The sequence below is a fragment of the Tiliqua scincoides genome, chromosome 2 (genome assembly GCF_035046505.1).
Source record: "Tiliqua scincoides isolate rTilSci1 chromosome 2, rTilSci1.hap2, whole genome shotgun sequence".
In the NCBI taxonomy this organism is placed as follows: Eukaryota; Metazoa; Chordata; class Lepidosauria; order Squamata; family Scincidae; genus Tiliqua; species Tiliqua scincoides.
The window spans coordinates 252,185,098-252,203,229 of record NC_089822.1 but is presented as its reverse complement, the minus strand read 5'-3'; the positions used below and the strand labels follow the sequence as shown (position 1 = coordinate 252,203,229).

Sequence of the window (18,132 nt, the reverse complement as noted above, 5' to 3'; positions counted from 1 at the left end):
TCAGTTCAGGAATCTGCACTTCCTTGGGAGCAGAGTTTTCGTTTGTACAGTCCTTGTGCAGATTTGTGTGCAAAACCCCCACAATGCCTTGTCTTGTGCATTTTTGGTGGTGAGCAGCCAATGTCTTCCTCTCGTTTTCAATGCATTTGATGCTGCTGTTTTGGTCATCGTATTTTGACACTGGTTTATCTTTGCATGTTAGGAGGACAACTTCTGAGTGGAGGGGAAAGGCAGGGTATAATTTTAAAGTAGCTAACAGCCCGATACTATCCATGGGATAAACCGTCAGATCGCAAGGTCCACCAGCATCCACCAGCGGCAACCCCTCTGCCATTCTGTGGCAGTGTATGACTCTGAATCTCATGCCAGCAACAGCACTCCACAATTGGTCATCAACTGGTGCCTTCTGGCAGCAGGGGAGACTCAAGGGTGGAATAGGGGGAATACTGATATGAGTAGCAGTTGTCAAATCCTATCTTCCCAGCCCAACCCAGGCACACCCACTGCCACTCTTCAGATGTATGCCAGCAGAAGACCTGGTGTTGTTCTGAGGAATCCCCAGACCAGGCAGCCACCAGAGAGGAAAGTAAAATTTTTCTTTACTCACCTCTCCCAGCCGGATTGCTCCTTTGGTAGCGCACAGGATACAAGTGCTGCTACATCAGCCACCCTGCACACCAGCAAGGGATAGCGTTGGACCAGAAGTATCTGGTCACTAAACTTGTTCCAAATCCTCCTCCCCCTCCATATACCTTTATTGAACAGGAAACTCCCCAACTTGGCTGATTTCAAACTGACATGGACTTGGAGCAGCCATTCCCAGCTCACCAGCAATGCTTTATGGTTATCGTCTTCCTTTGTGCTTCCTGAAGACATTAGCAGACCATTAACAGAATATGGCCTGGGTGGGGCAAACAGTTTAGAACAGGGTCAAGTGACTGCACCTCCTAGAGAATTTAGTGTTATTTTGATTGTGAAAATTAAGCAAAATTGTAGGCAAGCAATTATTAGGGAAATATTAGGATGTTATAACTTTTCCTAATGAGGATAGAAAATGAAGTTGGTAGTATAATGAACTCTCCATTTGATAGAATAATAGGAAGGGGTTCCATTAATGCTGAAAGTTCATTAAATCAAAATGCACTGAAGATGCACGTCTGCAAAAAGTATAAAAGTAATTTTCAATGGAGCAGAAAGTGTCCATTTCTGAAGTCTGTATAATCAAGTTCTGATAAATTGAGGATTCACTGAATCATAATGATTGGTGCTAGACCCCAACTTGGACAATGGCTGAACAAAGCCCAGTCCATAGACTCTCGCAAATAATAACAGGGCAATTTTGACAAGTTTTATTTTCCGAGAAACAATAACAAGCAAGACAGTTCATCTACATTTCTAAAGAACACTGCAGAAACAGCAGGAATTTTTCAAACATCAATTTTTTTATGCAAACAAGGGAATCAACTTTTTTTCACCGACTGAGCCCAAAACCAGTTTTAAAGCTCCTAAGCCATATAAGGTTTCTCTCCTGAGTGGGTTCTGTAATGGCGCTTAAGTTTACAACTCTGACTGAAGGTCATTCCACATTTCTGGCACTTGTAGGGTTTCTCCCCTGTGTGGGTTCTCAGATGGCTAATAAGATGACCACTCTGACTGAAGGTCATTCCACACTCCTGGCACTTGTAGGGTTTCTCCCCTGTGTGAGTTCTCTGGTGGACCTTAAGTACATTATTATACCTGAAGGTCATTCCACACTCCTGGCACTTATAGGGTTTCTCCCCTGTGTGAGTTCTCTGGTGGACCTTAAGTCCATTATTAAACCTGAAGGTCATTCCACATTCCTGGCACTTGTAGGGTTTCTCCCCTGTGTGGGTTCTCAGGTGGCTTATAAGATGAGCACTCTGACTGAAGGTCATTCCACACTCACGGCATTTATAAGGTTTCTCCCCTGTGTGTGTTCTATGATGTCTTATAAGATGACCACTCCGACTGAAGGTCATTCCACACTCCAGGCATTTATAGGGTTTCTCCCCTGTGTGTGTTCTATGATGTCTCATATGTTGACCATTCCGACTGAAGGTCATTCCACATTCCTGGCACTTGTAGGATTTCTCCCCTGTGTGGGTTCTCAGGTGGCTTATAAGATGAGCACTCTGACTGAAGGTCATTCCACACTCCTGGCATGTATAGAGTTTCTTTTCTGTATGGTTTCTCTGGTGGATATTTACACTACTCTGAATGAAAATCTTTCTGCACTCTTGGATCTTAGAAGGCATCTTTCCTGTGTGGCCTCTTTGCTGGGAAGACTGAGCCTGCTCCTTCTTTCTTCCAATCAGGTCCCAAACTGATGCTGTTGAAATAAGAAAAGTAATGCAGAAGAAAATGCAACTAATTGGGGAAGTGTGACGTTCATGACCTCCAGCACCCCTGAGTCAGGGGGAAGTGGTCTAACCACAATCAGTGAAGCATGGCTGTGCACTCCCAAGTTCCCCATCATTGCTGGGATTCAGACCAGGCAGCAGATGGCTAAGAAAACAGAGCCCTCAGTCTTGCATCCTGCCACTATACTTCATTACTGGCACTGACTTAACCCCTTAATTTGCGGTCTCCCATAGAGGCATGTGTTGCCCCGCCCCCTTTCCAGCCAACACGCTTCCCTAGTGTCCCTGTCACCTGGGAACCAGGAATTCTGCCTTCGGAGAAACATAAATAGTCTCATGATGCATTGTGTTCCACCTGCAGGCAGCAGTGCTTCCTGTAGGGTTAGTGACTGGTTTTTAGCATGACCCCATTTGATTGTCTAGGTTTCCTGGACCAAGTCTCAATGCCTATATGAGGAGGGTAGCAGATTCTCCTAGGTGGCTTGGCAGTCACAAAGACAGGGGCTGTAACATTGTTCCCAGAAAAAATACAATTGTTTTACAGTACCAAAAAAATAAGTAATAAAATAATGACAAACTGCAAACACTGCCACTAATATGTTTCAACACAATTATTTTAAAAAAGCATCTAGGTCAGCATTTCTCAACGTTTGTCCCTCTCCATACTGCTGTGAATGGCCCACCTATTGGAAGTACCATCAAAAGTCACTGGCGATGATGTTATTGCCAGTTACTACCAAACTAGGAGGTGAGACACAATGCAACAAACTCCACTAAGAGGCTCAGGATGGATGGGAAGGTTTTTTCAAACGTGCATAAATCAGATGCTGGACTGCCCACAGAGCCTACCACCACTGCTTTTCGTGTTGCATTGCTGGTCTTGTTGCTAGGCGGTGGGGGGTCTGACAGTCCCACGAGAGAACCAGAACAATCAGGAAGTTACTTGTCAAACAACCCAATCCATATATAGTCTACATAGTGTCTCTATAGTGTCTCTATAAAGGGTCTCTATAGTGGTGAATCTCCTGATCCACCATCATAAATGCCTCTGTGATGTTGTTGCTGCTGTGCGCTATGGAGCTACCATGTGGTGAAGGAGGCAGATTGGGGAAGAATCGGGGTAGGAAGCATGGAGGGAGGGGGGCAGGAGGGAGGGTGGATCTCTGCAGCAGCAGTACACGTCAGGATCCTATCCCCCTGTCCTGGCCCAGGCCCGCCTCCAGGACTCCTTGGTCCAGTGCCAGTAAATGATTCAGCATACATCCTTGGAGACCCATTGGCAGGCAGATGGCCTACTGGGAGGAAAATACAAATACTGAAGAAAGATAAGGTGGCAGAAAGCAGAGGTTGTTACCTGACCCTGAAGACGTAGGAGGTTTCCTTTCTCTGAAGTCTGGAGGAATGTTTTTTGTTGATACCCATGATGGAGGATAGAGTTCTCCAAGACATGGAGAACTGACCCTTGTGCTTCAAGACAAGGCACTTATTCCTAATGTTCAGCACCTCCGTTCACCCTCCATAGCCCATAGTGAGCTTAACAGAGTCCATTAAGGACAAAGGACCAAAGGGTGCTTGGAGGGTCTTTCCAAATCTCCACACAACCCCTTAGTCTAAAGGCAGAAATTTCCCAAAATCTTACACCAGGGTTGCCACCTAAAGCAGAGTCCTGGATCTCCAAGAGGATTTTTAGTAGAGGAGGAGAAGATGAAGTTAGGAAAGTGAAGAAATTCCCCCTCTTAGGAGTGGGTTTCCCCTACTATAAAGCCTTCGGGGATACCTGAGAAGGGGGACACCAAAGCCTATCATAAGCCTAAATGCGGTCTCCACAAAAGCCTAGAATGGAAATTTCACTAAAAGGGGAAATATTTGTTTGACCTATCCCATCTCTCATCCAAAACCGTATCATAAAGAATGCTTCAGGAAGGGGATTGTAACTTAATTAAATGAACAAGGCACTCCAATTATTTCTAGATCCTACTGAATACTGGATAAGGAATTCATTCTGACCTGGAGTCACTGTCAGACATCTTCCAGATGCCCAATTTTGAGGTAATGCAAAAATCTCTGTAATTAGCACCTGGCTGCTTTTAGCAGATTGATATACTGCATAGCTTCACAGGGCCATGAGTGCCAATTCTTCAAGCACAGGGCCTGCTTTCATAGGGACATCCAACTCTCTTGTCTTTGACAGTACAGAGAGGAAGGTAACACATTTCCTGCTAACACAGACCATGTTTCCTATGAAACATTGCAAGGAACCAAAGTTTGATTGAGGGGACCCAGCGGTTCACCTAAGGGTTACAATACTCCATCTCTTTTAGGATGTGAGCTCACCAATAAACTTAGTTTTATAGCTTGATAGCCCACAAAGTCTCATCCATAGCCCTAAACAAGTGCTGGTATTGTTTTGCATCTTACCAAGCATGCAATAGCTAATTCTGGAGAGCAGTTGCTTCATCAGTATGAACTCCTTGATTGAATATGGCCACAACGTTGGTGAGGCCACCCGTGGTTTTCAAATGTTTTTTAATATCTCTGTTCCAAGTTAGGAAGCTCCCAGAATGCTGCTTTTGTTCAGTCTGTCAAATGTGCTGTGTAAGCAATGTGCAGTCATGAAATGGGCTCCTATAAGGAGAGGTATCACCAGAGTACACTGATATAAGTCTGCAGTGAAGATATTTTCCTCTTTCTGCGGTCTGAACACCTACCTCTCCCTCAAGGAAAGAAACTTGTCATCTCTGTGCATTCTACATGAGGGAGTTCCAAATTCCCCAGAGATATCTGTCCCCTGCTGCTCTCCCATATGAGCTCTCAATGCCACCTCACTGCTTCTGCAGGAATACTTAGGCTGTTTCTCTCTCAGGTGGCTCCTGCACACAGAGCCCAAAGACAGGGGGAAGTGCCCATCAAAACACGCCCACCTCCTCCAAAGGACAGCCAAGGGATTTCCAGCTCATTTATGGCACCATGCCCCCAGGTTAGGGCTACCCTCCTCATCAAGAGATCCAGATCAGGGCTGGCCAGAAAGGGAGGATGTGGGGTCATCAAGTGTAGCAGCCTGGCAACATCCAATGGAGCAGAGATTCATACCTGGTGTTACGTGAAAATCCCCTTTTACCTTTTAGGTGTGATTTTCTCTCTAAATCTGGTTATGTACTATGTACTAAGGGTCTCCTACATTCAACAGTCAGGTCAAGTCACAAGCTTACACAACCTCCACCTCCCTGTGGTTACACATATAGGCATCTTAAATCCACCTCCCTATGAAGAAGTCTGGCATCTTAAATCATTGTTTAAGTGTCTCCTATTCATTGTACTGTTTTAACTCAATCAAACTGTATGCAAACTGGAACTGTCTTCTTGTGTTGATGATTCATGGTTTTGTTTAAGCCAGCCACAGACCCCACTGAATTTTGCTGATAATCCTTTCAATGTTTTGAAACCCAGCTGGTAGTAAGGAAGCTACAATCCAGCTTAGCTCTGTTTTGAAAACCCTTTCTAAGAGAGGGCTTCCGCCCACATGCTCTCGCTGGCTCTGCCTCCAAGGACCAACACATCTGTGTTGTGTCAAAGGGTCCTCTACACAGGACTCTTCCCCCCCCCCAACTGCTCTACAGGACAGGTAACTATCTTGCGCCTGAAACTCTTTCCCTTCTTTCCCCCCCTTTTTCTCCCCTTCTCTCCCCCTCTTTAGTTAGCAACTGGGTTTGGCAGACCAGCGACTCCTAAAATCCTTCCCTACAACCTTTACTTTTTCTAATTTCCTCGGATGCCCCAAATACTCTCTACATGCAACCACCATAAAAGCTAGGTACACTAGATTCAAGTACTAGGACTAAGAAACTTATACGTATCATTTTTCCATGTGCATTATGTTTACCTTTGTGCTTTTGTAATAAAACTATAATCTTTTATTGAAAGTTGTCTTTCTCTCAGTCTCCCTTTTAAGCAAAAAGGAATTTCTCTGCATTACGCCATCTTGTTATCCAGCCTGCGATCCTGAGGTTCCAATAAGGGTAGTGTAATAATTCCCCTAAACAAAACAGCCCTTTTGGTAACACTGGGGCATCTATCAATGAAGGGCCAAATGATCCTCCTTACCTACAAAGATCACATTTTTGTAATTCTCCATCATGATGGCCTCATACAGGAACCTTTGGCGTGGACTCAGCAGAGCCCATTCTTCACTGCTGAAATACACAGCTATCTCCTTGAATGAAATCATACCCTGAAAGACAAAGGAGAAATGTCCTATTGGTAACATTGGACCTGCCTAGGCCATGACTGGAATCCAAAGGGAGAATTGTATTCTAATTTCCATGAAAGGGTAAAACCTTCCTAAATTAGAAAACATGTTCCCACATAAATTTCCACTCAACCTTGCATTGCCATCTTTGGGGATTCCAGCCCCAATGAAGAGTCCCAAGTTTCCTGAAAGGAGGCTCAGAAGATCCTTTCCTTTCATTCCAGCTTCCAAACATACATAAAAATATAAGAATATCATAAGAAAAGCCCTGCTGGATCAGGCCAAGGCCCATCTAGTCCAGCTTCCTGTATCTCACAGTGGCTCACCAGATGCCTCAGAAAGTACACAAGACAACAGGAGATCTGCATCCTGGTGCCCTCCCTGAATCAAAACTTTCATCAAGCTGTCCACCAGCACCCCTAAGATCTCTCTCCTGATTTGTCACAGACGATCAGAACCTATTAGCCTATAAGTGACCTTTTGATTTTTTGCCCCAATGTGCATGACTTTACACTTACTTACATTGAAACGCATCTGCCATTTTGCTGCCCATTCTGCCAGTTTGGAGAGATCCTTCTGGAGCTCCTCACAATCACTTCTGGTCTTCACCACTCTGAAAAGTTTGGTGTCTTCTGCAAACTTAGCCACCTCACTGCTCAACCCTCTCTCCAGGTCATTTATGAAGAGGTTGAAAAGCACCGGTCCCAGGACAGATCCTTGGGGCACACCACTTTTCACCTCTCTCCATTGTGAAAATTGCCCATTGACACCCAACCTCTGTTTCCTGGTCCTCAACCAGTTCCTAATCCAGGAGAGGACCTGCCCTCTAATTCCCTGACTGTGGACTTTTCTCAGAAGCCTATGGTGAGGGACTGTGTTAAACGCCTTCTGAAAATCCAGATATAAAATATCCACAGGTTCTTCCACGTCCACATGCCTGTTGACCTTTTCAAAGAATTCTAAAAGGTTTGTGAGGCAAGACCTACTCTTACAAAAGCCATGCTGATTTTCCCTCAACATGGCTTGTTCATCTATGTGTTTTAAGATCTTATCTTTGATGAGGTATTCCACCATCTTATCTGGAACAGGCATTAGGCTGACCGGCATATAGCTTCCCAGGTCCCCTATACTTTTTAAAGATTGGTATGACATTTGCTATCCTCCAATCCTAAGGCACCGAGGCCATTTTAAGGGACAAGATGCATATTTTAGTCAAGAGATCAGCAACTTCATTCTTCAGCTCCTTTAATAACTCTTGGATGGATGCTATGGATGGATACTGGGCTTGGTGACTTGTTGATCTTTAATTGTCAATTAGGTCTGAAATGTCTTCTCTTATAACATCTTTCTCACTTACAGCACAATTCTATGCGTGTCTATTCAGAAGAAAGTCTCATTTATTTAAACAGGACTTTCTCCCATGTAACTGTGTACACCAGTGTTTCTCAAACTGTGGGTTGGGATCACAAGCCAATTTCAGGTGGGTCCACATTCATTTCAATATTTTATTTTTCATATATTAGACTTGATGCTACCCTGGTATGTGACTGCATTTGGAGAAATGTTTCAGACCTGTTAGCAAGCTATTATGTATATTCTTTTAACAATGATAGTAAATGGGACTTACTCCTGGGTAAGTGTGCGTAGGATTGCAGCCTAGGATTGTTCAAAATTTTCCTGGTCATGACATCACTTGCATTGGGTCCTGACAGATTCTCATTCTAAAAAGTGGGTCCTGGTACTAAATGTGTGAGAATCACTGGTGTATAGGACTGCAACCTTAATTCCTTAGTCAGGAGGAGCCATTCAGGCAGAGGTATCTGCCCGAGGTCTTCTGCCATGAAGATGCAAATTAAACTCATTTAATTTCTCTGCCATCTCCAAGTCTCCTTCCTTTACCTCCCTCACCATTCAGACTTCTCTGGCGGGTTTCCTGCTTCTAACATATTTGAAGAAGCTTTTATTATTCCCCTTAATGCTGCTGGTCATGTGTTCCTCATTGTCTCTCTTGGCCTCCCATATCACCTTCTTACATTTCTTTTGCCACGATTTATGTTCCTTTTTATTCTCCTCATTAGGGCAAGACTTCCATTTACAGAAGGAAGCTTCCTTGCCCTCAACAGCCTCTCTGACTCGTTAGCAATGCTGGCATCCTCCTAGACTTAATCATACCCTTCCTCCCTTGCAGTACACACTTCCAATGGGCTTCTATTATTGTCTTAAACAGCTTTCATGCACTCTGGAGAGATTGGACACTTTTTGCCTTCCCTTTCAACTTCTTTCTAACTAGCCTCCTCATTTGAGGGAAGTCCGCCCTTTGGAAGTCAAGGGTTTTTGTGTCAGATTTGTTCAGCACTCTTCCCCCGACATGAGTGGTGAAACTAATTGCAGCATGGTCACTGTTCCCCAATAGCTCAATAACATTTATGTCTCTAACCAGGTCCTGATGACCACACAATTTTAAATCCATTAAAACAATTAAATATTAAATCCTCTGCATGCAAGCACAGAAGTGAGGCTGAGTGCTTCCAACAGGGTTGGAATTCTCAGAAAAGCATACCCAGGACTGATAACCTTATGTGTTTTATAGCTGCTTTCACTCATTCTAATCCCCATCACTTTTCCAACTTTCAAAAACGTGATGTCATTTTCTGCTGCTCTGGCTTGTCCTGGAGGTTATCCATCCATTCACTCCCCTGTTCTATGTGACCATCAGTGCTTTTTAAAAATACACATAACATGTGCACACAAGGGGAAAAGCAATGGTGTGCAGGTATTTCGCATTGAAGGTCATGGCCAGTATATGTACGTACTTTGGTAAGAATTAAAGTGTACCAAACTTTACTGAAAGTGCTTAAGAACCAAAATGAGGTTTCAATGGGGACTCACTGTTCTGACACGCTCACTCTTTAAATATAGAGGGACTCTGACCACCAATATGCACACACAGTGGAGCCCTAAGGTTAGCTAAAAGGAGGTGAAAAGGAGAGGGGAGGAGGGAGAAACTGCTCTGAAGAAGAAGTGCAGAGATGGGAAAAATGCAGGGAAAGAATGGATGGAGGTAGATGAGCTGGGCTTTCCAGCAGAACCCTGGAGAAGGAAGGGAAGACTTTGGGGTACAGGGAAAGGAGAACATCAGTGGGGATAATAGGAAGGAAACAAGGATAGTACAGATAGTCCAGACTAAGGTGAAAAGGCTGCAGCTGGGAACGTTAAAGGAGGAGACATCCGAACTGCAAATTCTCCTTACCTGGCCTGAATGAGCAGCAGCCATTCCTGTTCCCAATCAGGGTTTACTTTGTTTTGATTACGTTTCTCTGCTATCTGTCAGAAAGAGAAAGGAGACCTGTGTCAGTTTCTTAACTTTGTGTACCTGCTTCACTTACATGCTTCAATCACTGGGGGGGGGGAATCAGAGGGTTCGAGAGGAGCTTTGCCTCTCTGCACTAACGGGGGGGGGAGGGGTCCAGCAACCCCCCCCCCGACATCCAGCTCAGGAGAACAGATGGTTCAGTGGGCCAGGTGAGGCGGGGGCTGCAGTCACTGCGGGGGTCGGAACACCCAGTGAGCTGCCAGTCCAACCTGGCCCCTTCACAGCTGCAGGAGGAGAGTCCAGGAGGCCCTTCTCTGCGGGGCTTCCAGTGCAGCCACAGAGCCCCCGCTCCGCCTCTCCCCGCAGGCAAGAACTGCCACTTCCAGGCCTCACGGGCCTCCACACACCTGCTCCCAGGTGGCCCTCACTGCCTCAGGCCTCCCACTCCCTCCTCTCCCAGCCTGTGCAAGGCCTTCCCCTCCAGGGCCTGAGCCCAGAGCACAGCAGGGCCTGCTGGGAAATGCAGTTCCTGGGGCTGGAGAGTTCCTATTCCAGGATGCCTTGGCTCAGCCCTGGTCCCCTTCAGCCCTGGCTTTCCCCCAGGAAATCTTGGTTGAGGTTTCCAGGAGAGGCAAAGTTGTGGGACTGGGATCAAGGCTCCCCCCATCCCCTATTCCATCCACCTGAGCAGTGGGAGAGCAGCAGCTGTTATTTGTGCCTCTGCCACCCCTCTGGGTGCCTGTCGTATACTTGTTGCACACTCCCAGGGTTTTGGGTGCTCAGAGTTCTTGATTCTTGAACCCTAGAGACTCAAGGACCCCTGTTCGGTAGTACTGCCACCACCCTGTATGTGCCAGTGTCTCAGTCCAGGGACACTGAGACCCTCTAGGCTTAATTCTACCCCTTGCAGCCACTGAGCACTCTTTTTAACTTAAAGCCTCAGTCCTCAAGTCACTAGTCCTCAATGAGGATTTGGTAGCTTGCTGAATGACTAGGCAGGATTCTGAACCTTTGTCCCCAACAGACAATGAACCAACATGGTAAAAGGATTTTTACTTTATTAAGTACATAGGGTTACAAAAAGTTACAAAAGGCAGCAAATGCTAGAGGCATAAAAACTTCTAGGAAACATATCAGCATAAAATAACAAAGCTAACTGGCTATCTCTATTATTCTCTCAGCTTCTTTTGTAGATCCTCAGCCCAGTTACCTATGAGGCCACATGGTCCTGGCAGGGCAGGATGTGCACCCACCACCGTTCCCACCAATAGACAGACCAAAGACAAAGAGCAAAGGGCACCCCTTTGGGCTTTGTTCCTATACTTCTCATGCTACAGGATGAGGTGATTCTGTACTTATTTGAACTGACCAATCAGAACCCTTGGGGACAGAATCTTCTCAAAGTGGGGCTGGATGCTAGCCCTCTTAGTTCAACCACTCCCCACTGGGGATTCATGGCGCCTCTCGGTCTGCTGAGGTGCTACATTATCATCTTTCATTGAGTTGTAAATTTCTTGCAGCTAGGATGCAAGCCACTTCTATGTTACTGGGTTACTTTGGTTTAGGCTTTGCAATGCTACTAGGCCTAAACTGCACATATTCATGACAGTGCCTGACTGGGCCTTCCTCCTGGGAATGGATGCCCTAGCACAGCCCTGCTCCTTTTGGAGTCTGCTGGCAACAAAGTCCTTCAGCCGTGACTCACTGCCTGCCAGCCTTCCTTCTGGTGCAGAGCCCAGGAGGCATGTGAAGAAAAAGATCCTCCTGGCCTTGAAAAGAAAGGTCTTGCATGTCAAGAACTGACTTGTGCAGCTCTTTTGCAAGGCACATACTGTGGCTGGTTTTGTAAATGAAGAGCCCAGACCTCCTTCCAACTAGTGGAGAGACAATCAAATGTCAGACTAACCCAAGCCTAAACTAATCCCCACCCAAACCCTCAGTAGCTGAAGATATATTATTTTTTTATTTAAAAGATTTATGCTCTGCCTTTGCTGGAGCAGATGCCCCAGATAGCTTACCTACAATTTTAGGTTTAATGAATGAATGAATGAATGAATGAATGAATGCATTTATAGTACTCTTTCAAAAGATGATACAAGCAATTATCAACAATGCTGTTTTACTAATGTTTTTATTATGGATCTCCAAAGTTACTTCTGGGAACTCTGTGCAGTGTTTTGGTAGGGGGAAAAAATCAACCACAACATTTTTCATAATTATAGTGGATATAATCACCTCCCAAATGTTCTATCTCTTCGCTCACAACAGGAGAGGAAACTGAACGCTTTCCACATGCGCTGCCTCCGGCGCATTCTCGGCATCACCTGGCAGGACAAAGTTCCTAACAATACAGTCCTGGAACGTGCTGGAATCCCTAGCATGTATTCACTGCTGAAACAGAGACGCCTGCGTTGGCTCAGTCATGTTGTGAGAATGGATGATGGCCGGATCCCAAAGGATCTCCTCTATGGAGAACTCGTGCAAGGAAAGCGCCCTACAGGTAGACCAAAGCTGCGATACAAGGACATCTGCAAGAGGAATCTGAAGGCCTTAGGTATGGACCTCAAAAAGTGGGAAACCCTGGCCTCTGAGCGGTCCGCTTGGAGGCAGGCTGTGCAGCATAGCCTTTCCCAGTCTGAAGAGACTTTGCCAGCAGTCTGAGGCAAAGAGGCAAAGAAGGAAGGCCCATAGCCAGGGAGACAGACCAGGGACAGACTGCACTTGCTCCCGGTGTGGAAGGGATTGTCACTCCCGGATTGGCCTTTTCAGCCACACTAGACGCTGTGCCAGAACCACCTTTCAGAGCGCGATACCATAGTCTTTCGAGACTGAAGGTTGCCAATACAAATGTTCTATACTCTCTTTGCGGCTGCATGCGCAGGTGTACGGTAGGTGAAAACATGTTTGAGTTATGGCATTTCTGCAATGGGTCATTTCTGCAATGGGTTCAGTGCAGAGCTGAACTTAGACTAAATGGAAAGCAAAGTTCATAGAAGAGCCAGAAATATGGCTTTTGTGTCTGGTGCTGCACCATCCTGAAAATCTAGATCCAGATTCCAGATGTTCAACCTGCTGCTATCAAGTGCCTCAGAATCTAGCTTATTTTTTTAATCCTAGATGCAGGGAAATGTGTGGGGTGCCTGGTGCTCTGTAAAAGTGAACCTGCTTTTACATTACATTACAAAATCTCTGAAATTGAGACTGCAGGGGGCGCTATTAGGCAAAAGTTACCATGGCAAATCAGAACCTAGGTTTTTGCACCCTTTGTAGTGTCAGGATGCCACTAGATGCCACTAGATTTGCATTACTTTTTCTGGATTAAAACAATCTGCATGCATTATGAAGCCCCAGAGCATTCCCTACTGAACATAAGTAGTGGCGGGGCTGGTCAGTGATGTGGCTGACAAAGGCTGACTGTAAGGTATACCCAGTGGTGGGATTCAAATAAATTAACAACAGGTTCTATGTCCTAATGAGCAATGAGCAACTCAGCTTCAATTGTCTGCCGCAAAGGAAGTTGAAAGACTACGGCTGCACTCCTATACTGTACAGTACACACTTTCCTGGGAGTAAGTCCCATTGAACATAATGGGACTTACTTCTGAGTAGACAGTCATAGGATTGCACTGTAACTTTAACATGCACCCAATGTCTAAATCCAAATTGCAAGGCTGCAATTCTGTCCTCTATAGTCATACTTACAGGCCTCTGGCCACTAGTTTCCAAGGAGGATAAATATGCGGCTGAAATGCACACTTCAAATGGACATTTTTTTCTTGAATTCTGAAGGCAATTGTATAATGAAATCAGGAAGGCACCAAGAAGAGGAGGTGGGAACTGCCAGGGCTCCAGGTTACCAACCTCCGGAGACACCACAGCAGCATAGCACCTTCACATCTCCACAAACCAACTTGCTGCACTGGGCTTTGAGCTGGGCCACCTTCCTTCTCAGTGGGAACTTGGTGATTTTTACCAGAGCAGTCAGTCCTCTCAAGGATCTGGTTCACTTTTAGTGGTGAACATCTGGTCAGCAAAAGAGCACTGAGCACATAGTCTGACACCTCATCATCAACCAAAAGCAACAACAGCATAGTAACATCTTTACATCTCCCCTTCTTTTTTGTTCTATTACAGCATTCCTCAGCATCTGCTTCTCGCCCGCTGTACCATTTTGCATGGCCCACCTCTGGGAAGTACAACTGGAAGTAACTGGAATGACTTTATCACCAGTTATTTCCAGGGCTTTTTTTCTAATGGAACGCGGGGGAACAGAGTTCTGGCACCTTTTTGCAGGGGCCCCTCCCCTTCGGGGGCATTCCAGGAGGGGGGGAGCAAAACAGAGGCACTCGCTGGGTGGGTGCTGGGGGGTGCAGGGTGGGCGGGCGCCTGGCCCCTGCCTGACCGCACAATGACCCCCTCCTGCCCCCATCTCCAAGTTCTCACCTGAGCCCAGCCCGCCTCCCCTCCCCCCGCGCTCTGCTTCCCCGCGCAGCTTCCAAGCCGGTGGTGGAGGGTGCGGGGGACATGCGTGGACACCGAGGAGGAAGACGGACAGCCAGCCAGGGAGATGGGCTGCGGCACCCACAGAACGCCCAGGTACTGGCTTGGCGGAGGAGGAGGGGAAGGAAGCTGGCTGGTGCAGCCCCCGTGCCAATCTGCAGCACGAGCCTATGCATGTCGCCTCAGAAGTAAGTTCCATTGTGTTCAATGGGGCTTACTCCCGGGAAAGTGTCATAGCCTTGCAGCCTGAGTAGACAGGCAGTGGAAGGGCTCTGAGGCTGCAGTCCTCTCCACACCTTCCTGGGAGGAAGCCCCACTGCCTCTACTGGGACTGACTTCTGAGAAGACCGGCAGAGGAGGGGCTCTGAGGCTGCAGTCCTCTCCACACTTTCCTGGGAAGAAGCCCCACTGCCTCTAATGGGACTGACTTCTGAGTAGACAGGCACAGGATTGGGCCCTGAGGCTGCCATCCTATCCACTGTAAGCCCCATTCACTATAATGGAACTTACTTCTGAGTAGACAGGCACAGGATTGGACTCTAAGGCTGCCATCCTATCCACAGTAAGCCCCATTCACTAAAGTGGACTTCTGAGTAGACATGCATAGGATTGGGCTCTTAGGCTGCAATCCTAGGCACTTTCCTGGGAGTAAGCTCCATTGACTAGAATGGGACTTACTTCAGATTAGACATACCTAGCATTGGGCTCTTAATCCTGGCAGAGATATATATCTGCACCCGTTTTCACATGCTAAGGGCAGGTGAAAAGGGATTCCACGTGTGTACAACATGCTGTCCAGCCTTGCCAGAGATCCTCCTCATCCTTCCCCCACAAGCATGCCCTCCGCCAGCCAGCGTTTGCAGCTCCTCTCCAGCAATGCACAGCAGCTGCTCAGGGCAGCAGAGAACATACAATTGCATGCCAAGCGCCTTCCCAAAGACACAGGGTATTCTGATACCTGAATTAAACCATATTTAATTGCTTGTTTGCAAACGTAGCTGTTTCTGTGTGCACCTAAGGACCCCTCTCCTGTAAGAATTCCTTTTTTGTCCTTACTCCCACAGTTGCTTAGAGTAATTTTACTACATGGAACTCATGTAAGCCATTTTTCGGAATCCATTCACTGCTTCCTCTCCTTGAAGTAGTGCCACACTGCATACTACACGCTACAAGTGGACCTGTACAGTATTTTTCCCCATGTGTAGAAAAAGTAGCTAGGGGGAAGGGGATGTGGAGATTGACAGCCCAATCCTATGCATGTCTACTCAGAAGTAAGTTCATCTTTAGGGGGAGCACATAAAAATATTTTATTTCTCCAATAAAAAATGGTTTATAAATAAAAGATTAACAAGTTGTGAGTTCCTGCACTTTTTTTTTTTTACAAAAAAGCACTGGTTATTTCCATAGAGGCCAGACATGATGCAACAGACAATGGTAAGAGGCTCAGGCTACAATCCTATCCACTTTTTCCTGGTAGTAAGTCCCATTGACTATAATGGAACTTACTTCTGAGTAGACATGCATAGGATTGGGCTCCCAGGGTAAATGGGAGGGCTTTTTTGAGTGCAAGAAAAGGAGAACTGAGCCTCCTACCACTGTTTGTTGCATCGTATTGCTGGTCTCACTGCCAGGCAGTGGAGGTCTGGGGGGGGGGTCCTGCCATGAGTACCACTGGGCACCACCTCAAGTACCACTAGTGGTATGAGTACCACTGGTTGAGAAATGCTGCTCTATTGCTTTTACCACTCAGCCCCAAAAAGAATTCCAGTGAACTCTAAAGCTTCCCCCTCCAACTTCCAACTCTGCAATCCGTTTACTCAGAAGCCCAACAAGTTCAAGGGGAGTTGTTGACTTCCAGGGTTTGAGAGAGAATGGCAGCCTTGAAGGACAGATTCACTAATGAGCAAAAAGTACTATGAGGGGACTGTTCTTCTAGGTTGCTTTCCAACAGGCAACAGCAGATACCCATCACTTTGGTCTACTCTAGTGGCAAGTCTCCCACAAGTTTGAGGGCTGCTACTGACCAGGGAGTGCAAAGCAGGGGCCTGCAGTGGGTGGGGAGGCAGGTGAGGCAGAACCTCCCCACCACAGTCCTTCGAAAGTGTTGCAGCTGTGTAGGTGCCCAAGCACCCACAACCCAGCCTAAAAATGAAAATTAACAGCACATGTAACAAGCCTTGCAGGTTTTGAGGTTCACCCTGATCACAAGTTCTTCCTTCCCAGTGCTTCCAGTTCTTCTTCATTAGGTGATAAGACCTAAACCCAATTTGCAAACTTGTTCAAAAAATCTTCAGTTTCTAGTCAGCCTGCCATTTCACTTGCGGGGGAGGGAGGGGAGAATAACCTAAAGGAACTTTTTTGCTAGAGAAGGAGCAACGCTAACTGTACCATCCTCAGCACACTTACCTGGGAATAGCAGCCAATCCTATGCAAGCCTACACAGGAGTAAATCACATTATATAGTCAATTGGGCTTGCTTCCCAGGTGTGAGTAGGATTGCAGCCTAAGGGCTATCCAACTTTCCAGAGCCAATGCAGCCACATTGCAGTCCCAAGGGAACAAACATTCCCTTGTCACATGGAGACCTCCAGGACTTGATGCTGGAAAGTTACAGTTAAGAGGACTTAGGACCCAATCCTATCCAATTTTCCAGTGCCAGTGCAGCTGTACCAATAGCGCATGCACTGCATCCTGTGGGGGGGGCAGGGAACATTTGTTCCCTTACCTCAGGGCTGCATTGTGACTGCAGAGGTGCTAGAAGAAAGCCTCACTGAGCACAACAGGACTTACTTCTGAGTAAACATGCATAGGATTGTGCCCTAAGGCTGCAATCCTACTTCCACTTTCCTGGGAATAAGCCCCATTGGCTATAATGAGATTTACTTCTGAGTAGACATGCAAAGGATTCTGCTCAAAGGCTGCAATCCTATCCACACTTTCCTGGGAGTAAGACCATTGAACACAATAGGACTTACTTCTGAGAAGACCTGCATAGGATTGTGCCCTTAATGAAGTAATGTTTTGTGCCACATTCCTGCCTTTTTTTAACCTGAGGAATTTCAGCTTCGGGAGCATCGCCTCTACGTGCCTGATAGTGTATTATACAATCGTTGTGTAACAACAGGTTGTATTGCAATGAAAAGATCCCAGGCACAAAACTGCATTCCCAAACCCCAAGGATGAAAACCAACCCCATGGTGCAGTCCTGTGCTTGTGGGAAGTAAGGGCACAATGCCTATGCCCCTCTACTCAGAAGTAAGTCCCATTCTAGTCAACAGAGCTTACTGCAGCATGAGAGCCCAAGCCTATGCATGTCTGCTCATTATAGAGTCCCATTATAGCCAATGGGGCTTACTCCCAGGAAAGAGTGGATAGCATTGTAGCCTAAGGCAAGATGAGTGCGCGACCCAAGGTGAAAGTGAGTGCCCCCTGAGGCCGCCTTGCTGGGGGGGGGGGCTAGAAAGGTGGCCCTTCCAAGGCACGGAAGAGGTCCTGCCAGAAGGGAGCTGAGTGGGGCGCGGGCAGAGAGGAGGACAGCGTGCCTCAGGATGGGGGGGGAGAAGAGGAGGCCGCGGTGGCAGCAGCGGCGGGGAGGGGGGGTGTGCACCTCACCTGAGTCCACGAGGCACAGCTCACTCCCCTCCCCAGCCAGGCTGAGAAAAGGCACGGAAAGGGGAGGCGCTTCATAAGCG

The 18,132-nt window shown here is 46.8% G+C and overlaps 1 protein-coding gene across 1 annotated transcript; it reads right to left on the bottom strand.

The window, feature by feature from the left end:
- Positions 1-1,383: 1,383 nt before the first annotated feature.
- Positions 1,384-18,132, bottom strand: LOC136639491 (zinc finger protein 436-like). The gene is made up of 4 exons (XM_066613720.1): positions 18,053-18,132; positions 9,878-9,951; positions 6,483-6,609; positions 1,384-2,350 (listed from the first exon to the last, which is right to left on the bottom strand). The coding sequence occupies exons 2-4, from the start codon at positions 9,899-9,901 to the stop codon at positions 1,506-1,508; spliced, it is 996 nt and encodes a 331-aa protein (XP_066469817.1). The 5' UTR covers positions 9,902-9,951; positions 18,053-18,132; the 3' UTR covers positions 1,384-1,505.

Bases quoted from the DNA above. Each gene is read 5' to 3' on its own strand.
- LOC136639491 (XM_066613720.1), bottom strand. From the start codon at position 9,901: ATGGCTGCTGCTCATTCAGGCCAG. The intron at 6,610-9,877 runs GTAAGGAGAATT...TTTGTCTTTCAG, and splicing joins CTGCTGCTCATTCAGGCCAG to GGTATGATTTCATTCAAGGA. The intron at 2,351-6,482 runs GTAAGGAGGATC...TTATTTCAACAG, and splicing joins CAAAAATGTGATCTTTGTAG to CATCAGTTTGGGACCTGATT.